The sequence below is a fragment of the Aplidium turbinatum genome, chromosome 15, assembly GCF_918807975.1.
Source record: "Aplidium turbinatum chromosome 15, kaAplTurb1.1, whole genome shotgun sequence".
Taxonomy (NCBI): Eukaryota; Metazoa; Chordata; class Ascidiacea; order Aplousobranchia; family Polyclinidae; genus Aplidium; species Aplidium turbinatum.
The window spans coordinates 10971833-10995769 of record NC_137486.1 but is presented as its reverse complement, the minus strand read 5'-3'; the positions used below and the strand labels follow the sequence as shown (position 1 = coordinate 10995769).

General features: G+C 37.4%; 1 protein-coding gene across 3 annotated transcripts in view; it reads left to right on the top strand.

The window, feature by feature from the left end:
* Positions 1-14699: 14699 nt before the first annotated feature.
* Positions 14700-23937, top strand: part of LOC145784181 (ERO1-like protein beta) — a 41579-nt gene continuing 32341 nt past the window's right edge. Inside the window, exons 1-9 of one of the 3 annotated variants that reach the window (XM_082595946.1) lie at positions 14700-14826; positions 16569-16688; positions 17137-17220; positions 17965-18077; positions 18296-18369; positions 18974-19094; positions 20644-20699; positions 22769-22807; positions 23312-23404. In XM_082595946.1, the coding sequence (XP_082452072.1) occupies positions 14743-14826; positions 16569-16688; positions 17137-17220; positions 17965-18077; positions 18296-18369; positions 18974-19094; positions 20644-20699; positions 22769-22807; positions 23312-23404 (784 nt within the window). In that variant the 5' untranslated portion in view covers positions 14700-14742. Of the gene's footprint in view, positions 14827-16568; positions 16689-17136; positions 17221-17964; positions 18078-18295; positions 18370-18973; positions 19095-20643; positions 20700-22765; positions 22808-23311; positions 23405-23937 lie in introns of all 3 variants that reach the window. The other 2 variants (XM_082595945.1, XM_082595947.1) reach the window with 2 other exon arrangements.

Sequence of the window (23937 nt, the reverse complement as noted above, 5' to 3'; positions counted from 1 at the left end):
CTTTTATCAATTGAGTTACACTGCCGCTTACGTGCAGTAGAAAAAATAATTAAATCAAATGAAAATACCATAAAAAATTCCAAACTTTGTATTTTGCTTTCTGCTTAAAAGACTGTTTACAGCAAAGTCAGCAATAATTGAAAAAATTCCCAAAAACGCAAAATGCTTGAAAATTTATCAGTAATCTTAAACGTTATTGGTAGTAAAAATGTGCATACTGTGAAATCCATCAAGCTTGTCAAATTCGTCGTGTTTGTTTAAGAACAATAACATAATTATCGTAATTTAATGATAATTTCACATAATTTTTTTTGTTTTCTTTGTGAACACCTTCATTAAAGCAATGGCAGAACGCTGAGTTGTTGAGATAAGAATTACAATATATATGCACTGTATTAGTGGGAATAAAAATATTTGATTGAGGAAGGCTAGGTCGCATAGGTAAATGAGAAAGGTTATACTGTATTTAGCATAATTTTACCACGCAACTCGATGCGCCTATTGTCATGCAAACACTAGCCTACTACAAGATGCAAAAAATGTGATGTCGGTCTGCATGTCAAATGCTTCAAGCAATATCATATTCCGTAATGACTTGTTTCAGTGATATTGTGTTACTTTGCTAATTTTCAGCTTCATATTTTTTGAACTTTCATTTCAATAAAATGCTCGATGACAATAATGACATGACAAGACATGAACAAGACATTTCCCATTTATCACTTTGAGCGATAAGTAAAATGTAATAACGCTTAAGCATTACGCAGAAGAAACTTGTGAAATTTGATAACGGATTTGCCTAGCGTCTTATATATAGGACGGTTTTTTTCTCAAAAAGTACAAACACAATTAGGAAAAAAATAATTGTGATATGTTCTTTAGGTCATAATTATGCAATACTCAAATTTTCCAAATTTTTTTTTAAGTAGTTTCACTTTCGGCACAAATGGGTTAACTTTATAAGTTAAATGGCACTTCGAATTTGGTTATTATTTTTGAATTAAAGTTATATCGCCAAGCTAGAAAAAAATCGATCTTATAGTATATAACCGATCTTGTGTTGTTATTGTGTGTGAATTTTGTCTTTTAAACTGAGTTTGTGACGTAACCAGTGCTGTATTCGTAGAGTATACGGCGGTATACGCAGTATAACCTACTCTCTGCTTTTTCGAGCAACTATAGTATACCCTCTGGTTTTCCAAATAGAGTGCGTATGCTATCCTTATAGGCTACTGATTCTTGACAACTAGCCCACTAACTAACTACTAAACCCTTTGAGGACCAATGGCATACGGGTGTACAATGGTACATGGGTGTACCATGAACCCGTTCTGAGAGTTTTATCATTCAATCAATTCATTCAGAGCATTGTTAGCAGAATGCAAATGAGACTTTGTGCTAATGTCGACACTAACAATGATTAGCTACTAGTTGATATTGCTAACTTTGCAACCGGAAAAAATGATAGAAGGAAATTTGCGTCATGGAGAAGCAGAGGTGAGAAGAATTTGTAGACGCTTTGACATTGATGAAATACAGTCAATCCAAGGGTTAAGAGACTTTAGTGAAAAAGTTGAAATTGTGCCCAATAATTTGAAGCCTCTCTTGACAGCTATTTCAACTTTCCTTGTTCTACAGCAGAATGTGAACGTGGTTTCAGTTTACTGAACGATATTATCACAAGTTCAAGAGCATCTTTGCTTATTGATAATGTTGGCTGTTCGATGTTTACTAAACTTAATTGCAATTGACCACCTGTGGCTCAATTTACTGCTAAAAAATGTGTAAGATCCTGGCTGCCAAACCATCGATCAGCTAAGGATACTAAATCCCAAATTTGTAAAGAGGATATATAAAGATATAGGTTTCTCTCGGCAGGCTGTTTGGAATGTATAGGCCTATTCATAAAAAATAAACAATTTTGTTCCTCTCGTCCAATTTTGATGTTGATAATTCATGTTATGGTAGAATAAAGATTAGTAGGCTATTTTGCAAGTTGTGTACTTATCATTTTATCAAATCTGAGACAGTATACCCTGTGCTTTTTTTACGAATACAGCACTGGACGTAACCGCACGTCTCAAAGCAAGTTCTTGAAATTTTAGTTAATCTACTCATCTAAAGATTTAATGCGCTTAAAACGGTAAGTTTTATGTTTTGACGAGAGGGATTTTATTTTTTTACGACAATTACTAAAAACTAACACTTCCAACGAAAAAACAAAACACAAGAATAAAATAGTTGATCGTGAGGTGGCGCGAAAGACCATGTTTCCGATGTAAAAGCGGCCTCGTATTGCGACACTTTCACAAACCACTTGCCAATTTTTTTCGCTTCGCTTCAAAGGAATCTGTACTGTCTGTGCGCTTACATTTTAATCGTAAATTCACTCGCGATTGCCGATTGCAGCAAAACAACAAGAGAATTGTTGTATGCATTTCATTGCATTGCAATTTGCAACTCTAAAAATTATTGTGTTGTCAGGGCCGTCGCTGCAGGGGGCGTGCTCCCTCCCTTGACAACGACCTGTGCACATACACTTCAGGCACTGAAGAAGAACTGGTTTTAATTTTAGTTTCATTAACTATGTGGCTAGTAAAAATATTACTTTTCATGGTCTTTCCACTTGAGCGTTGATCCGAAATAAAATTTATCGGCGATTAATTATCGGCGATAATCAAATATTGCCTTTGGCGATAACGATAAACGATAACTGAAAAAATAATTGAGCGATAACGATAAGCGATAAAAATTTATCGCCGATAATTATCGCCGATAATTATCGCCGATAAATTATCGCCGATAATGCCCATCACTGGTGATAGGCTAATCATTTCAAAAGGACGGCTGAACCACAGTCTACTGTATTTCAATAGCAAAATTCCGTTTTTGACAAAATTTTGATGAGTAGGCCTGATCTAATCTTTATGTTACGGCACTGCTATACTTAATCTCCCTGTTTCGACTTCATAAGTTTTGAACTTATTGTCCTTAAGCTAACATGTGTTTGTAGGCTACAGCCTACTTACATAGCCGAAAAAACATTATAACCTATCATGGAAAAAATAAACTCTGGAAAAAAACACATTCTGTACAGTGTAGTTAAATGAATTTTTGACTCGGACGTTGGTTTCTTCAAACATTGCTCAGTACGGGCCATCGACAAACGTTGAAACGAGTTCATTGCTTTGGAATTGCTGTTGAAGTAGCCTAAGCGCTATTGTAGATGTAAAATAACCAATGGACGCTATTCATTATCCACTTGATATCATTAGCCCCACGCGTAGCCTAGTTTAAAGTGGACACAATGCCATGCTTTTGCAAGGTTGTTGCTTTTGCAAGAATGATCCTATTTGACCTGAACGAAGTGTTTGACTTTGACTACGATGACCTACTGAACAGAGGAAGGCAATTCCTCTTGCAAATCTTATAGCACAATAAAGTCAAAGGAGTTTCATTATCATATCCATGCTGAATTTTGTATTTCTTGGGCCATTGTAGGCCTACAGTAATGCAAGAACAGGGATCAAGTAAAGGTTACAGCCCTATTGAACTGCATTTTGACGTCCGTTCATGCTGAAAAGCCTATATTCAAGATAAGTTGTTTTAACTTAGCCTAGCTGTGTTAAATTAGCGAGTTTAAAAATGCACACAATTATTCGTTTTTATTAAAATATCAAGAGTTAAATAGGCGTGAAAAGAAAAGGCCGTAGCCTACTTGCCTTTTGCCAGAAATGGCGACAAAAACTCAGCGAAAACAAACTTGTGGTAGAATCTTTTCACTTGTAAGCTACATTCTGGAAGCTGATTTTGTTAAGAAGGAGGTCAATGGAGAACCATCGTGTTTATTGTTTTGCCACGAACCAAAGTAGGCTATCTTGGGATAAAACAGTATCCCTGGGGTAACATTACTACCGCCAGCAGTTGGTGTCACAACGCATGAAACTGTCATCACGTGCTGCCTTATTGAATTAAATCACGTTGGCCGGTTTAGCTGGAGACCGCGGACTGACACATATTGCGCACAGCAGCCTTATCTTTTGTTTACTCTTCCGCAGAGTAGGCTCTGTTGCAACTGATTGATGCCGCAGTGTTTGCTATCACAGCACCGACTTTACCATCAACTTCGTGGCTCGTGCACTTCCCACCGTGCGGATGCATGGGTCTCACACCATTGAACAATCTCACTATTCTTGCAGCCATCCAGCTTACAGGGCTTTGTCACAAAGGACGGAAGGAGTTTTTGTTTCTCGGAGACTATTTGTCGGTCGACGAGCCGATATACTGACCTCTAATAGTCTTCCAGTGTAGGGTAGTTCGGCAACATCGTGAACCTGAAATGATAAAAGAATATACCCTAAATGCAGAAGCTCAATAAAGAAAAAAAAATCATAGCGTAGCATACTGTTCCAACATCATCATTATTTCCCTCATATTGAGGTTTGGATAGGCTACGCTGTACAGTACACTGTACACTTGTACAGCCTACTGCATTTTTGTAATTTTTTTTTTTTCATTTTGAGACGAAGAGGTGGTTATTAAAACTAAATTAAGGTTAAAAGTGTTTTCATCTATTCCACCAATTAACTTTCGTAGCATAGTGCCACTCAAACGGTGATGCCATGCCAGTATGCCTATGGCTTTGCGATATTGACGATGCCACCAATAAGTTGAACCATCGTCGTTGCTTAATCTTGCCGTCTTTTCGTTTACAAAGTCAAGTATTCATCCATCAAGTCATTGGAACAAACTCGTTTATCAATAGCGGGGAATAATACGATTGGGATTGAAATCCATTTCTGGATAATGCTGAATAAAATGTCAAGACAGAATACATTTGTGATTTGTGTAACCATATTTGATGACCCACAATCTCCAACACATTTGTCTCAGTGGCGTTGAGGAATTTTTGTGTGCCAAACACGTTTATTATGGTACAGCGTTCCCCGCTTCAGGCTCATTTCAGGACCGAACGGTTTTGGGCTTAATAAGCGGAGGACGAATTTTTGCCACTTCTATACGCGTAATTGACGATGACTGACTTTACTATGGCTAAAAGTTGCTAAACCTGTTAACAACGATCGGTTCTTTCTTGTTATAGTCCATACATTTTTGCGGCTCTTCGAAACTATCGTTTTTTGCGAGTTGTGTCAATAATGAGCCGTGTTTTGACGAATCAGCCTTCGTTTGCTTAGCTTTGGTTGGAGCTTTACCCTTGGAGGTTTCCTTCTGCTGGGCTTGTTCTTTTTCAGGTGTAGAGGTGAGGATTGACGATCGGACTTTTTTCCTCTTAGATTTCTTTGTGCCTAAAGCCAGTCCTTGCAAAGAAGCTTTGTAGAAGAAAGCTTGAATCAGAAGAATGGTGGAACGCTGATCATGTTGAAGTCCCCGCATTTACTTGAGACTGACCGGATGAGCTAGCCCCAAGGATGACATTTTCTTCATTCACCGGTAATGCTTGAGTTACCGGTAAATCAAATGCAGCCTCTTCATTATTCTCCAAAGGAATGTCCGTCACATTTGAAGCAAGGAAATCATCTTCAGCGAAAACGTCGTAATTGAATGGGCATATTTCAGTTTTCGTAAATCACGAAATAATGTTTTCCATGCTAAAGGATTTTAAATATGCCTTCCCAGTAGTGGCGCCGGAAGAGGGGGGCAGGCGAAGCAGCTGCCTCCCAATGTTTTGGGCATCATCTTTTTAATTTTTTCGTATTATTACATTTCATATTATTTTTTAATATTTGGATTCCAACCTGAAGTCAATTCAAGTTGCAAGGGGGGGGGGATAAGCTTTCTCTTTTATTTTAAACTTGCTCTTCTTGCTGATGTTATTATTACGATTTTGTGATTTTATTCACGTAGCCTACTTCGCCTGCTGCCTGTCACGTAACATTGTTACCGGCTGTTCAGCAGATTGGCTCTTGCTTGGTTTTTGAGTGGTGGCAGTGCTTACAGCAGAGGGTCATTCAATGTTTCAAGGATATAATGTAGATTTAACTCAACGAAGTCTACTAAAGTAATACACTAAGTAACCAGTGGTTTGATGACTATCTCTGGCTGGAGCTGGAGTGTTCAGAAGCTAAGGATGCCACATTTTGCTTTCTCTGTCGAGTTTTTAACAGCTTGGTATGTTATAGTCCTGTTAAGCGTTAATATTAGTTAAAGTTTATTCTATTTAAACTGCAATTATGCTCCACCTGTGTTAAATGATTTTTTATTCTTAATGTTTCTTTATCCTATCCACGAAGATTTCATGTGCAATATAATGACGATAAAGTTTAAAACACAAAATGAGCGAACAATTATATTATATACGTATTAAGATGCAAAAAATGCAGTATGACGAAATAATGCAACTAAAGTCAACATGTTTCTACGTTTTTGAAGTTCTCTAGTAGTAAACTGGTGAAGGAGATCTGTCTGACTATCTGAGCGGCTAATAACATGCTGCGACGATCCTTTGTCCATTACTAACTTAGTTGGTCTGTCTGCACTGTTTAAGTACCAAAGGATCGGTCAACAGTCTCAATATTTTAATGATTTCTATATTTTATTATTTATCGATATTTATTTTATTATATTTCTATTTTTTTTTACTATTTATCGATTTCTATTAAACTATTACATCGATTCAACGCCCTACAACGTTGAATCGATGTAAAGTCAGCAGACTTAGCTGGCTGGGGTTGGCGTTTTAAATGATTATTTTTACTTTTAGTGAAGCTTGTTTTTACGTCTAATAAATGTAGAAACATGTTGACTTTAACTGTATTGTTCTGTCATACTGCATTTTTGGCATTTTAATAAGAAATATAAAAATTGTTCTCTAATGTTGTGTTTTATACTTGTCATTTGATATTGTGCATTTTCCTGATAATCTTCGTGGATAGGAAGAAGAAATATTAAGAATAAAAAATCATTTAACACTGGCTGAGTATTTATTGCAGTTGAACTACGCCCGGTGGCCGTCACAGTATATTTATTCCATTGACTTTTGTTAGCCTCAATTCTCACAATGTCATAAGCTACGCAATACACATGTGACCGCCTCTGCGTTTGATATATCTACTATGTTTTGACATCTGTATTTTCCAAGCATGAAAAAACGTTTTCACAGCGTTGTACAGTGATAATTTCTCTGTCAAATAACAGATTAGTCAAAATCATGAGGCATATTTAACGAACAGACTGTTGGATAATCAGAAAGTGCATTTGTAAAAAATGGTTTTTCAATCTGGAAAAAAGCTACACAAAATTTCGCTAGCCATGGCAGTTGCAAGTCCCATACGGAATCAAACTGATTTATTTTGAATTTTATTGTTTTCAACAGATCAAACATGTCAAAAATGTGGGACTTTTGGTAGGCTATATTGCAGTAGGCAATAGCAGTAGAAAACAAGAGAAATTAAATAATATATCACTGTCTTGCACCAGTGGCGTAGCCAAGGAAGGGGGTTTGGGGGTTTCAACCTTTCAAATTGAATTTACGGATGTTAATACATTGTTTGCAAGAAAATCTTTAGCCTATGATGTAATTTCACGTCAAACTGTGCAAGGATGCAAGCCATCTGTAACTGCTGAGATCGCTTGTTCGATCTAGATCAGCGGTTCTCAACCAGTGGGCCATGGCTCACTGGTGGGCCATAGAAGCATTTGAGGTGGGCCACAGACATATTTAAAAAAATGAAAGATTTATTGAAACATTTTGTTTCATTTGTGTCACTATAGTCAATTTTACACTTGTGTGTGTTTGTTTACTTACCGTACAATGAATGATGCTGCTGTTTTTAGCTACAAAGTGGCAGTCATCATTGTAATTATTGCAACATACAGTTTTACATCAACTCAGTTTTTACAACACTTTATGATGTAACAGACTAGTTTGTGGTTACAATTAAGCCACCTTTATAAGCGGTAGCCTTGTTAAGCTTCTGCAGATCCGCTTTTTCGTACGTGCAGCATTTTATTTTGTGGATTTTCTTGGGGAGTAATTGACAATAGTTGAAGCTTTAAGTTTTAAGAAAATTACATTCAGTATGTAGCCTACATCAATTTTTGCTAACAGAGAAGAAAATAAACAATGTGCATTATGTTGTAAAGTTCTTAGTCATCATTCATTGAGGCCATCAAAACTAAGACTTCACCTGGAAAAAGTTCATCCAAATTACATGGATGAAGTGTGAACTTTTTTTAACGAAAAGAAGATAGTGTGAAGCGTCAGCGCATGGATTCAACAAGGGGATTACAGCAACATTCCAAAGGCAATGTTCTGCTGCTTTTTGTTTATAAACCTTTTTTGGAATTTTTTTCTTACATAAAAACTGAATGGGCCACAGAACTTTTATGCAAACAAAAATGGGCCATGAAAGAAAAAAGATTGAGAACCACTGATCTAGATTATACAAAACCGCAGAGGTGGGCAGTAGCGCGCTACTTTTGTAGCGGCGCTACTAGCGGCGCTACTTTTTTGGTAAAAGTGTGATGAAGTGTGATGAAGCCTATCTGCCGTGTGATGAAGCCTATCTGCCAGGCTTTAGACATTCTCTAGGGCGAGTCCAAGGCGTATGACGGAGTCTTGCTTCCAACCATTACAATTTGCGCGAAGAAGTTGACCGAGATCAGTGATCTTGTGACCTGTGAGGAGTTGAAAGTGAAAATCCTTGAAGGGGTGAAGAAACGATTCAATAAGTGCTTCAACAACATGAAATGCGTTATGGCATCATGTCTTCATCCCTCCTTCAAGACGTCGTGACTACAATTTCTGCACTACGTTTCCACGGATGATGCTGACGCACTGCGAGAAAAAGTCAAGACAGATGCAATTCGACTGTTGCGGGAGACATCAAGCCAGGTTGATACCGAGAAGAGTGACACCAACACCAGTCATGACTCGAGAATGTATTTTTTGGAGTGTTTGCGCCATCCCGTGAAACGTCGGTGCAGAAGGAAGCAACAATAATTGTGGACGCCTTTTTTTCGGACAAGAGCAAGTCCTTGAGCTTTTCGAATACCGAGTTAAAACATCTGTTCATTAAATACAACACCCCCATTCCTTCCAGTGCTGCGGTGGAGAGACTTTTCTCTGTTGGAAAAGATGTGCTTAAGCGAAAGTGCGGGTAGGACTTAGTGACTCTCATTTTGAAATGCTCTTATTTTTGAAAGATGCGTAACAATAAATTTCCCTTAGAATGTGTTTTCTATAACGACGTCAAAATGACAGCGTAAACGAATGATAACATTCGTTTTCAAGGTCATTTTTGCGTCACTAGAGGCTTGAGTGTTTCCTAGTGTCATTTTAGACAAAAGTAGCGGTAGCGCGCGCTACTTTAGCCCGAGTAACGGTAGCAGGTAGCGCGCTACTTTTGTAAATTGGTAGCGGGTAGCGGTAGCGCGCGCTACTTTGGCCAAAGTAGCGGTAGCGGGTAGCGCGCTACTTTAAAAGTAGCGGGTGCCCACCTCTGCAAAACCGATATAGACATATACCAAAACATATATCAGAAATAAAGTAACTGCATTGTCTCAAAGCTTTTTGTTTGACTCTCAGCAAGATGCATGACGTCTATTACGTTACATTTTGTAAACTTTGGGTTGACTTTAAAGCATAAAAGTTAGTGACTTACCGGAATAAGATCGCTTTTTGGATCAACCAAGGAGAAAATTGATAAATAATAAAACTGTAATAATCTAGCAAAAAAAAGCAATCAACCTATGTCTCTAAAACAAAGTTTGCCTAATTTTAAACAAAACTGCTTTAAAAGAGCTAGTTTTGCCAATACCAAACGTTCAAATACCTCAGCCTGGAATTAGCAACAAGAAAACATAGAGACTTAGCTTTATTTCCGAAAAATGCCGAAGAAAACATGATCTTATCCTTTTGCTATGCCACCGGACAGCACCATTTTACAGGAATATTCATACCCACGATTTTGTTGAAAATGCTCTCAGAATGCACCAAACTGAAAGTAATTTTTCAAAATTTTCTGGGGGAGGCCATCCAGACCCTCCACCGCTATGTGTCGCCTTCGGAAAACACGCCAACGGGCGAAGCCCGGTGGCCGTCAAAACCCCCCTTTTAAAATTCCTGACTACGCTACTGTCTTGCACTGTCAATATTTTGCCCCCCCTTGTTGAAGGTCTGGCGGCGCCACTGCAGTTCCCAGTCATTTTGCAGACATCGTAAATTTTTATCGGAGTGTTCGAGTTTGCAATGATGCTAAATGTATCACAAAATGATGCATAAAATCGTTTGGAGGGCAGACAACACGTCAAACAATTCCAAACTGACATACAAATGTCTGCATGGCATAAGCCTACATCAGGTTACCAGTTATTCAATAAAAAAGAGACTGTATACAACAAGCATCAACTGGGCTGTTTTGTAACAAAAGAATGTTTATCAATGGCATTGCAATGTTCACGCCTACTTTTTTGACGTAACGGCACAAAGCAGTAGCGTAGCCAGGAATTTTGAAAGGGGGGGGGGAGGGTTTGACGACCCAACGGCGGGGGTTTGGGGGGCCTCCCCCAGAAAATTTTGAAAAATTACTTTGAATTTGGTGCATTCTGAGAGCATTTTCAACAAAAATGTAGTTACGAATATTCCTGTAAAATAGTGGTGTCTGGTGGCATAGCAAAAGGATAAGATCATGTTTTCTTCGGCATTTTTCGGAAATAAAGCTAAGTCTCTATGTTTTCTTGTTGCTAATTCCTGGCTAAGATGTTTAGTATTGGCAAAACTTGCTCTTTTAATGCAATTTTGTTTAAAATTAAGCAATTTTTTTTAGACTGAAAGCATCATTCTCAATATCGTGACGTCACACGCGTGCCAAAGGGGGGGTTGTAACCCTCAAAACCCCCCCCTTGGCTACGCCACTGGCGCAAAGTGTTTCTATCAATATTGTTTTCTTTGGCAGCCTTTCACTGAGATTATGTTCCAATACTTCCTTCAAAGCATTGTTCAACTCTTCCTGTGTAAACAAACATATTTATTTTTGCACAGCGTAAAAGTAGGCACATTGAAGCAAGCTAAAAACAAATAAAATAATTTTTTGGGACCTTTGACCCCCTCATGGCAAGCATGGGTCTAATGTCCCACATCTGCTCCATCTTAGCATTCATGCAATGGTTAAAAAACTGGTCGGAATTTTAACATGAAACCAATGCAATTTTATTACCCAATCCATGGTGCATAGCCAAAACTAAAAAAAATATTTGAAAATGTTCTCTTCCTATTCGAAAATGAATGCGCCCGAAACAAAATACTTTTTCCTTCAGAAAACGACTTCTGCCTCCTAAAATTAAACTAGCAAGTCTGAATTGACCAAAACACGTGTACTTGACAAGGAAGATATCTCGAGACCACAACAACAAATAAAAGTACAAAACGCCCACAGGATGGCGAAATCGAGTCTATGGTCATTGATCCCACCCTGCTCATTGGTCCCACATCTCTTCAAGCTCGCAAAAGCTACAGACCACAAAACACCGTGTCTATAGCTGTCAATTCTTGATACAATCGCCTACTGACAAACATTTATTGTTACCATATAGGCTACCTTGTTTTGGCCGCTTTTTGGGCTCAATAGTCCAACAGGTTAACTTATTGATGAAGACGTATGGGCATAGCCTACACTTCGCATTTGCCCAAACTCAGTGTTGTACGTTAACGCCGTCAATTTGACTGCGTCAACTTTTTGTTGACGCTGAGGCTAGCGCCGTCAATTTATTATTTAGTTGACGGAAGTGATAGCGCCGTCAACTCTTTGGCCGATTTTAAGCGTCAAGCGCTATGCGTCATTTTTTGTTTTCATGGAAAATCTCGTTTCACAATCAGAGCTTCACGATGTATTCTGGCCATCGCGACTCATCCAAATTATCTGTTTTCGCGTTGGTTGGAATGGCTACCTGGAAAATACAAGCGGAAGAAGTTCGCCAAATGGTGATCACTCATATCGTGATTCGTGAGCAGTATCGAGAAAGAGGGATCAAAGAGATAAAGAGAAAAATCAATGAATGTCATCGCGGAGGTTGAATATAGGCTACATTATTTCAAGAGCTCCATACCCTTGAAAACAGCGATGTTGGTGCAGTGGACGTGGACCTCGTTAAAAGATTTATATATGCTAAACATCACAGCACGCTTGGAACAGTGGTCCCTTTCCGAGTAAACGTTTTCAAGACTTGTTCTTGAAATACAACACACCAATACCATTCAGCGCTACTGTGGAACGCATGTTTTCACTTGGAAAGGACATCATGCATCCCTAACGCAGCAGATTGTCAGACAAACGTTTTGAAATGCTTGTGTTTCTACAAGTAAATAACTAATAAGCTAAGCAACTAATTACACTACCGTCTCAAGACATAAAACCTGCTCTTTATTTATAGCCAATGTTCGCCTAAACTTGGTTGCAATACTTCCGTTTTGTGAGACCCTGGCTAAAATAGCGCTAGAAATTAGTGCTGACGCCGTCAATTTATTTCATTGACCCGTACAACACTGTCCAAACTCATCAAATAAAAAATGGATTTCCGTAGAATTTTGGTAATTAGCCTACTTTCAGGTTTGAAATCAAAGCTAGGTTTTAATTTTTTTCCGACCACAAAAGGATTTCAATAATTTGTTTGTTTAGCCTACCCAGTTTCATACAAGCAACCCAGTAAAGTTGACGTGGAGTTCAGTAATAGGCTAGCCTAACCACGTTTTTTAGCTCCCACTGCGACAACATATAACATACGCAGCCTTCACTTCGATCATAAATGCAACACAACAGGAAGCAGCGAAGAGATATAGGGTTAGGGTTAGGGTTAGGGTTAGGGTTAGAACCACTGCTAACCAACACCATCCGACAAGCGTGGACGTCGGATGGTGTTGTGCATGGCCTTTGTTGTTGATAATAGGCATTGTTTCCCTTTCCTTGTAGTAAGTAAATGGCATTTTGTGGTCAGCTTTTGGCAGGGACAGCGGGCAGGCAGTGCAAGCAAACCATAAGGACTGGTCATAATAATAGTCATTCAATAATGGTTATTAGTGTAACTCTTACTAACTACTAAAAAATCAGCAGAGATGTGCCTTAAGACTTTTAAGTTAAGAGCCTTAAGGCACATCTGTGCTGATTTTTTAGTATTAAAACTAACATCGGCTTAAACTAGTTTTTTCTTACTAACTAATAACTAATTACTACTGGCTGTAGGCTAGCCTTACAGTCTTGGAAGAAAATGTCATTAGTAGGCTACAGCCCTTATATTATAGTGGGCGCCAGACTATGGAAATCTCTGAAAAGGGGCGCTGGGGAAAAAAAGGTTAAGAACCACTGCTATAGAGTATTGTTTTTCGTTTGATAGTCAGAAATGAAAACAAATGGAACTGAACCTTAATCACAGTCCTTAATTCCATGATTGTCATGCTTGATTTCATGCAAAAACAATGCGGATTGAAGAGTCATCTCATAATAACCAGCCAAGCGTGAAAATCACCTGCATTTGGTTTGTTTTGACTTGAGTTTCAGAAATCCTGTGAAGCTCAGCATCAGGGATCAGCATACTCTCAGACTCAGAGCCTAGTCTGTCGATTTTATTAGCTGATTTTATTTTTGTTTCGCTGAGTAAATGTGTTGGGCAGTTGTAATGTAATTTGAGGATAATAATAAACAAAGGCAATTGTTTCAGATAGCTCAGGTCTGGTCCGATGGCTTCGTTGGTTACGATACCTACTGCAATGTGTGACTTTGTAAATGAAAAAGTTTCAAGATCAAGTGGTGTTGGTTCGACTCTCAAAGTGTGCTATTGACGTACGTTAAGCACTGCTCTCCATTCAGCAGTATCTAATGGATGGAATAATTCTTTGGCAACAACACTTGACCATCGGCAACAACACTTGACCATCGGCAACAACACTTGACTATCGGAAACTTCACTTTGTCAATCTCGGTGACTAGGCCTGTGTCGGTGGTTCAAAGCTACTACAAGTATGCAAAACTGCCTGGATTAAGCTCTCAAAGAAACTTTTCCAGTTGGAGGATAAAGATTCAATCATTTAATATTTAGGCCAGCTATCACTCCTAATTGGCCTACAAGTAGGTTTGGTCTAATGCAAATCTAGGATATTATAATGCCCTGAAAGTGATATTATAAAGTTTTTAAAAACTAGGTTACAGTATAACTAATACCGGTATGTAGGAGCATGACTAGAGGTTTGTGTAATCCGAAAGATTAAAGTTAAAGTGTTACCGATAATAAGGGATTTGTTGGTCCTTGTATGCTACGGTACCATATAGATGTACGCAATGATGGTTTCATTTTTCAATTTCAGCTTGCCAAAGAGACAGTTTGCTAGTTGATCATTTGTGACCACAATAAACTGAACTAATCCCACTGTTTATTGCAGTTGTTTTGGTGCATTGCTTTATGGGTTTAATTATTGCTGAAATCTTGATTTAACTTAACAAATACTTTAGGCCTGCTTATTTTAACAAAACAAGTCATTAACAGAAGTTTAAAGCTAGTCCGTGTAGTCTAACCTGTTCCAAATTGTTGTTGCTGTGATGCAACTTAATCAGCTACCATATATTATACAACTTAACTTTTCCTAATATTGTTTCTTGTTTTAACTGGGCATTAGCTTATGTTAATACCATACTGTATTAAATATTTTCATGAATGTCATAACTTATGGTAGCTTCTTATTTGTTTTAGATATAAAATAGCAGTGGTTAGCTTAGCTTATATAGATTGTATAGAATGTTAAAGAGTTTTTGGACATGTTTTGTGATTGTATTCCTATTTTCTTCTGTCAGCGGTGCAAATGAAAAATGCTTTTGTCATGTAAGTAAGGTGTTACTGCTATTTTGCATAACACAACAATCTAAAACCACTTAGCATAACTTATTTAGAATCAATGTTGCTATAATAATAGTCATGTAACTAAATTAGGTTAAGCCTAAGGCTACGTTTACATGACGTTTCATTGCGCCCGAAATGAAAGATTTCCATTTCGGTTCATTTGGCGGACGCGTAATCTGTTTACACGCGGCGACCGAAGTGAGATTCATGGCGGTCTGGATTTCACATCGGTAGTTTTGACAGAAATGAAACCGATGTCAACTGGTTGCGGCTATGTAAACACGCCGCAATGAGATCCTAGCAATGAGATTAGCCCTAGTAGTTTGATTATAGTCAGTTAACTGATAGTGTAGTAATTTGTAGTGTAGCACGTTAAAAGAACTTGAACATAAAATAAATAATATAGTTTTGTTTTTGAAGTGATAATGGTTGTGCTTTAGAACCAGCCAGATATGCTGCAAAGTGTATTAGGAAAGGAGAACTTGAGCATTACATCAGTGCAATAGGCATAGCTTTATATTTGTAAAGTCATGATGATATAGCCTACGTTTTCAATTGGGACTAGTCTAGAATGTTGGCTGTTTTTTTAGACTGAGCACAAAAACTTATTGTCAATGTCATCTGTAATCATTTAAGACATGAATTGGACTAGTGCACTAGTAAAGAGCAAATAATTAAAATGAAGCTAGACCATTCTTGAAGAACACAAGTAAAGTTGCTCTGAACTTGTGATGTCAGTCTATTGACCCAAAAGAATTTTGAAAACACTTGTGCTGTTTCAGTACTGGTTAATGTACCCTTTGGAATTGCATGTTTTATTGTAGAATCTATGTTTTTTTGGGTAGGAGAACCAACTTTATTTTCAGCGTACTCAGTAGCCTAGTTACAGGCGTGAAAATCACTCATGCGTAGAGGCTGTATTCCTTTCGCCCGAAACCAAAAGCAGCCGCAATGATATGGCATGTGAACAAAACCTTTTTCACGCCGCTTTGAGATTTCATTTCGGTCATTTTCATTTCGCCTATCATGTAAACGTAGCCTAAGTAAAACATTTTCTTAATCAATTTTATACAGTATTTGGAGCTGGTATACAAGTCCCCCCCCCCCCTGGTAACTCATGACAAAGACAGGACTCCACCAAACGTATAGGGTGAAACTACTTTACCTTTGCTTTACTGTTCACACACTTCAATCCACATGTTTTGGTCAATTCCTCTTTGTCATGAGTTACCAAAGGGGGGTGAGGGGGGACTTGTATACCAGCTCCCAGTATTTATTTTGATAGTTTCCGTATCTGTTAATATAATAAAATAGCAACTGCTTTTTTATCTTATTAATTTGATTACGTTCCAATTCTGCCCACATGGTGTTAAATGTCTTGGTTCAAAAGTTAAATGCTAGTCTATTTTTGCAACAATTACAAAAGTACTGGTATATAATATATATATGATATTTCAAAGAGAATTTTATATTTTTATTACACTTCTAGTAGATTAAGTGAATTTATACTTTCAGATCAATGAAAATTTGTTTAATTGCTTAAATCTATGAGACACAATTGGGTTTTATTTTTCTGTACAGTGTACATATGTTCTATTTGTTCAATTGTAGGCTACAGTAAAAGTATATCTGAATTTGATTCTTGTTACATTACAACAAACATTAAAGTTGGAAGTAATACTTTATACAATTGTTTCACTTATATATCTTTTGTTATATTTTAGCTCACTGGACAGATTGATGACTGTTTTTGCGACATTGAAACTTTGGAAAAGTTTAATAATGAAGAAATTTATCCACTTATACAAAAGCTAATCAACCGAGATTTTTTTCGATACTACAAGGTAGCTGTTGGTATAATAGGCGGCTGTAATGCCTTTTACTTTATAAATTCTTTTTATGTTGTCATACATAACGTATATATATTTATAATACACATGTTTATTTTGTTAAAGTTGACTAGTCCCAGAGAGACAACAATATTTCAATTGAGATTTGTCTGGTTCTAGTTTTATTGGAGATTCTGCACAGTTGTCATATTTATTTTTGAACAGAAGTAGCCTTCAGATTGACTAGCTAATAACTTTATGTAAATTTATATCAGTTAATGAGTCCCCTTGAGGGAGATTGGTTGGAGCAGACTTTGCTTTTTATAATATAGTGATCTGTGATACTCTACCATATTTGGTTCAAGTTGCACCGAGAACAATTTTTGTTGCCAATAAAATTTCAATGAATGAACTGTTTGATTCCAAACCAGCAGTCAGTCATTATTATTGCGATTCTTTTCAGGTGAATTTGTTTAAAGAATGCAAGTACTTCGATGATATTGGCACATGTGAAAATGAAGCATGTGGTGTCAAACCATGTTCGGAGGTGTGTTAGCAAAAACATAGTGTGGAATGTGCAAAAGAAATACATGGTTGTCAATCTAATAGTTTTATTCTTTATAATATGGTAATGATACTGGATGCATAAGCGTCTTGTGAAGACTCAGCTCTGCATTCTCTCAATGTATGTCAAATTGAAAATTTTTGAATCGTCACTTAGAATATATGTACTCAGTGATGTATGCGCATACAAAAAATATTGACCCGTCAGCATAAACGCAAACGTTCGAAAAATCATACGCCGTATGCGTCAACGTAACTTGTAAAAAAAAGTTGGCGGCGTCAGCGCATACACTAGCGTAAACTCATTTTGTTTGCTAGGTGCCAAACATTCACACGGTATAAACCACTCGAAACAAACAAGTTTTATTTTGAATTTCCACGAAAAAACACAAGCATCTGAAAGTGTTCATCTGACATTTTGCTGCGTTTTGGTTTTAATATGTCTTTGCCCATTGAAAACATTCGTTCAACTTATTCAAAATTTGAAAAGTTTGATAAAAAAAAAATGAAAACAACAGCTAAGACATTAAAAAGTATGCGTTGATGTTATGCGCTAAAAAACCACAAAAACTTTACGGCGTAGCCTCAAGCAACAACTATCCAAAAAAATGTGACCGCAAGCGTTAGCGCAAACAAAAAGTCTACTGCGTAGAATTTGCGGCGTATACGTACATCTCTGTATGTACTATTGTTACCGATTTGATTCATGTATTTATTCATTTTTCAGGATGAGTTGCCAGTTGGCTTAAGAAACGGCAATGGTTTGGGTACAGTTCCACTCGAGAAGGAAGACTGTCAAAAAAATGGGAAGTCGATTGGTGATGTAAATGGAACCCTTAGGTTTGTGATTCCCTACGTATGTTACAATTTGTTACATAGCCTAGTGTTGCTAAATGCTGAAAAGGTTTGATGGTGATTGGTTTTGCTTTTATTTGTATGTGTTTCTGACATTTAGTTACTTGCGAGGTATTAGGTATAGCCTATCAGGTTTTGGTTGATTTCGAAGCAACAGAAGGTTTTAAAATGTGTTGTCAAGATTGTGATGTTTTTTCTAACAGCAATTTGACAATGAATTTATTGGATTCATGGGATAAGCATGATGACTTTCTCAACCCATTTTGTGATGTTGATGGTGAGTTGTGGATAAAGTTTGTTCGGATTGTGTTCTTTTGTATGTACGTACGGTATGCATATTAAAATTTTTCTAAAAAACAAGTTATCTTAAAATTGTGAACGGCAAGATCCAGATGGTAAACAACTCTGTATTCTGTATGACCTTAATACTTCCGTGGTTTTAGAATGTTCACATTTTTGCTGTGTAAACGCACACTCACAGTAATATATTTGTAGATTGAATGAAGGTCTTTAATTAATTGAGCTGTGGGCAATTGAAAGAACTAATGTTATATAGCATTTTAGCTTGGATCTATTTAGACTTTACTTCACAAATGTAGATTACAAGCAACCTGTTTTAGCCTGATTCTGCATGTTCGATGTGGAAATAGTGGTTTGCACTAGCTTTCGGAACACAGCTCCCTAGTCATGTGCTGTAACAAATGGTGTTGGAGTCAGTATATTAGTATTTAGGAATCAGTATTTAGACTTTGAACCAATATTTCGTCATTACTTATTTCTATTGGCTGGTACCGTATTTATAATACATGTACGAGCGTGTGTAGTAGGCCTATGTCACTTTGCTGTAAGTAATATTTGAGTTTGTACGATTTTTGTTTAAGATGAAATTTCTGCACACTCCCGCTATGTTGACCTGGTGACCAACCCCGAAAGGTTCACTGGTTACAAAGGACCAATGGCTTGGCGCATATGGAAAGCAATCTACGAAGAGAATTGTTTCATGTGAGTAGCTTCCCTGGCCAATAAACTGGATGACACAAAAACACACAACAGTGATTAAAAATCTTCCGGCTTTTACCTTGTATTTCAATTTCGAAGGCATCACAGCTTTATTGTAACATCCACCACGGTCATGCTTTAGTAATACGCGGTAATTATTTTTCGTAACTAATACTTTAGTAAATAATAAAAGTAATTTGCGTTCTTCTGGTGACTATTTACTAGGTTACCTCCTGATGTTAAAGATGATAACTAGCTTTTGTATTTCCGACGTTTCGTCAGTCAGCACGACTGACTTTATCAAGGTGGCTAAAACAGGTTAACACAACCTGTTCAGCAACGATGGCACAACACAAAAACGTACTGATAAAATGAATAAAGTAAGCAGCAAGAATCAGAATTAAAACACGCAACAAGACACCTAGAGGTTAAACTGAATGCAGTGAATGCCTAAAACCAGTAGGCTGCTTTCCAACAGCGTAAATTTATCTATCTATTGGGCCACCGTCAAGAAACATTGAAAAGTCATCAGACAAGACAGAAACCAAGGGAATTGGCAATAACAATGATAGAGAAGACGCACTGAGAATGGAAAAGGTGAAGTTAAAGTTAAAGTAATTTTTTGTACACAGAGGGAAAATTCTGACCATCTTTCTGGTTGAGAGCATGTTGTGCTTTCTGGTTTATGTACCACTTTTCTGTAAATAATCTTTTTGTGTAATCCTTTTCAGTTTTAAGAATGGTAGCGTTGGTCCAAGTAATTTTATGGTCTGAATTTATAGAATGTTTGCAAAGAGCGGAATGCTCCGGACGTTGAAATTTAATAGCTCTTTGGTGCTCGTTGATTCTAGATTTAAGGTCACGTTTTGTCTGTCCAATGTAGATTAAATCACAGTCATGACACGGAACTTGGTAGATCAATCCAGAAACTTCACCTTCTTTCATGGGGTCTTTAGCCGAGGGAAGGTATTTACCTATTGTCAGATAGGGTTTCATCGCAACTTTGATTCCTATGCCATAAAGGATACGCTGAATTTTGTCGGTTACCCCCCTTATGTAAGGAAGACAAGTAAAAGATTTATAAGGAGGAAGCGAAGGTTTCGGTTTGGGTCGCTGTATGCAAGCAAGTTTTCGTGGAAATCCGTTGAGCATTAAAGTATTGTGAATGTTTTTCTTGTGGTGTGAACGTTCAGAATCATCCGTTATGTGAGTGTCCAGTCTGTTGTACAATGTTTTGGCCACTGTGAGTTTTTGATGCTTGGGGTGATGTGAGTTGAACTGCAGGTATCTGTCTGTATGTGTTGGTTTTTTGTGTATGGTAGTGGTTAGTTTTTTGTTGTTGCTATGGTAAATAACATTACTTTAGTAAATGTAGTAATTTTCTTTAATTTCTTTAGTTTACAGTAATGCCTTCTGGTCTGGAAATACATTGTAAAATTAATAAGATTTTTTCCGTAAATTTTATTTTTTTAATGTTTTAAGTTAGGCTTTCCACGACTAATCATAGACAGATACGTAATCTTTGTTCTTGTCCGCTTCTTGTTCCTTGCAGGCCGGAAACACGGAAACAGACTCCAAGATCAATTTTTGAGCATTTTCCTCAACAAGGTAGGAGCGATACTGTTTGCTTTTTGGGTGTTTCCATAATTATAAACAACTATCAGGTAATCACATCAATTCTTTTCACTTTGATTTACTTTTTATACGTCCGCAGACGTTGAATTGAAGTAAAAAAAAACAACTTTCAAGAGCTTAGTACACCGAGAAACACTGCAGACGTGGTTAAGCTAATGACAAGTGCACTCGGTCTGATGTCGGGTCTCATGCGACCTGTGGTGTGATTAAAATATGAGTATTTTTAAGAATTAACAAAGATGACAATGTCATATACTTTTGTATATTCATAGAAAAACGGCTGTACAATTTAGAAGTAGATATATTCTGCTCCATAGTAGCCAGTCACGTTGGGCTCTGTGGACCTTGGAATTTGTACTTGTAGATTGTTAAACTCCGTAGTGCTATTCAACAGCATGTATTTATACGTTGTAACAAACATTGTATTACGCTGTAATACCATATTGTAGAACAGTGTTTTTCAACCATTTTTATGTCGCGAAGCAATCAACGTATAAATATCAAAAATCCTAGCTAATATTCCGATTCAGCAGCCCGAAATTACTCTGTATCAGTTCTTAAGTCTAAACAAAACATTTTTTTGTAGACCTGTGATATGTTGTAGCAAAACGATAGACTTTGCTACCTGTAAGGTTGTACACAGCGAATTTCCTTGGTATTCTAATCGGTCACTTGAAAGTCAAGATTTTATTGTAAAACGGATTTTGGTTTTCTGCGAAACACGGGCTGAAAACCACTGTTTCGGTTTAGAGAGTAGTTTCTAACTGTTTTATTGTTCAAAACTTCACTTATGAGACGTTTTACCATGCAATGCCTGGTAATCGCCATGTTGAGTAGCACCTAGGCCTGCACAACTTACGGCCCGCGAGATTCCTCCTTTACATTGAAAAAATGTATTACGCTAAATTGTTATTATCTCTCATTGCCGAGAGAAAGTTACTGCATTATTTTCAACTATCACTGTGGAATGGGCACCAAATTACATAGAAGGTTAGTACTGCAGTTCAAAACAATGCTACCTTCTTTGGTGAGTTGGGCGGATATGATAATTTAAAGTGCGACAATACACTTTGGAAACATATTTAACGCAGCACTGTACTCAAGAGGTCATACCGGATCTTGAGGGTCCCTTCATCAGAAGGATAGCTTCAAATTTTTTTCTGTCTCGACGATATTTCATATTCTGTAGCATGGCCACCTGGAGATGCGGCCTGATTTGTCACATTTTGCAGATTTTGATTACAGCTACTGCTAGTGTTTGACTGACATTTTCTGAGATTTTTTTACTTTTGTTGTTTTCTTATGATATAATACAAGCGCTTTTTGTTGCCTTGGGGAAGCAGTTGCAAATGAGAAAAAGTAAGTTGAAAAACACGAATCAGACTGTTATTGAACAATTAACAGTCTGAGTCTGACTAAAATCTTCGAAATCAAATTTTTTTTTGTTTTTCAACATGTCATGATGTTAAAACCTATTGTGTCATCTGGGGAAAACAGTGAAGAAAGCGTAAAAATACAATTAGAAAAATTTATTTAAACATTCGCCCAAAGTTAGCAAAATCTGAAAATTTCTGCAAAATGTGACAAATCAGGCCGTATCTTTAGGTAGCCATGTCGGTAGTTACATTTTCGTAAGTTACGTTGGCTGTATAGTGTATAGCCGAGTGGTAAGGCCCTGGTTTGACGTTCGAAAGGGCGCCGGTTCGACACCGCTGAAGAGCATGTTGCTATGTCTTTGTTAAGGCACTCAAAACTATGCCTGAAGGTGGACACGAAGATTGGCTTTCTTGCCTCCCCGCCCACTTGATTTAAATATCCCATTCAACTTCCGAGCGTAAGCATGGGTACGACAAATCTTCAGGGGATAGGTTTCCCTCCATTCTATAAACATGACATCCGCGATAGCAGGCAATCCGTGAAACAGATTTGATGCTCTTATCCCTGTTTCGAGTTGTGCAGGCCTGATAGGCTACGTAGTGACGGTGCGCTGGTGTAGTTATACTATGTTAGTTCTAGTTGGTTACGGTATTTTCATGTAGCAGGTGGAGATGCTCCTTTACTTTCTGATAGCGATATACAAGGTGAGAATTTTTAGTGTAGATGTGTTATTTTTAGGTGAAATATTTATGCTTTACTGAGAGCTTTTATGTAGTGTCATTTTAGGGATCAAGCGTTCAACATCGTTTTAGTTTAAACTGATCGTAGTGTAATTTTTGACTTTATGCAAATTGCAAATTATACAAGACATTGGTCGCCCGACCAACTTGACTGCATTGCAGTGGAAACATCTTGTTTTGGACTAGGAAAGTTTCGTCAAAGTTTAAACCTTGCAGTAATGATATCCTTGCAAAATCTGGCTGTTTTTTATTCTTAATTTGAGTTTCGCCTTGCATCAAAACGGCAAAAATAAAAAAGTGTTTTTTTATGGCATTTTCACGTATTTTTCAAAGTTTCTGTCAACGTATCTACAAATCTTGCATATATTAATTAATGGAGCTTGGTGGATTACACGATATTTAACTTTCAACGGTTGGTGTAGATTTATATAGTCTTAAAAATGTGTCACACAACTGCTTTCTTGACAGGACTGTGCTTGGAAAAGCGAGTGTTTTATCGAGTCATCTCTGGACTCCATACCAGCATCAACACTCACTTGTGTGTTCAGTATCTATTTATTGGTAAGTCCCAATTTATTTTATCTTTTTTAACATTATACCAAAGTAGCCTATATTAAATTATTAGCTGTAGCTACGTTATCACACCAAAACAAGGTAATGACAGACGCTTGTACCAATCTCTATCCACCAAATGAAGTAGAAGGTTTGCTTGGTCCGGTTATGACACCATAAACTGGCTCCTCTTTAGTCACTTTTGGTTGTGATTTGGGAAACATCGCCAGTCAAGGGTGGTGAATGGATAGACCGTCATCCCCGGAGCCTCGAACGGCGACGGCTTGCTATACCCAGCTGAATTGTTGCCAAATGGATTGAGAACACAAAAAATTCAACTTGACGAAAGATTGACTCTAATGGACTTTGATAGGTATTTGACAGACGTAACTTTTCATGCGGCACAGCTTGACCCAAAGTTGGATGCCGGTAATAAAAACTGTGGCTGAATTCATACTTGGTTAGCAAGCGTCGAATTTATTATAAGCACAAGCAGTTAAAGGTGCTTTTCAGTCATCCTTCTTTTGGCTATTACGCCCGCT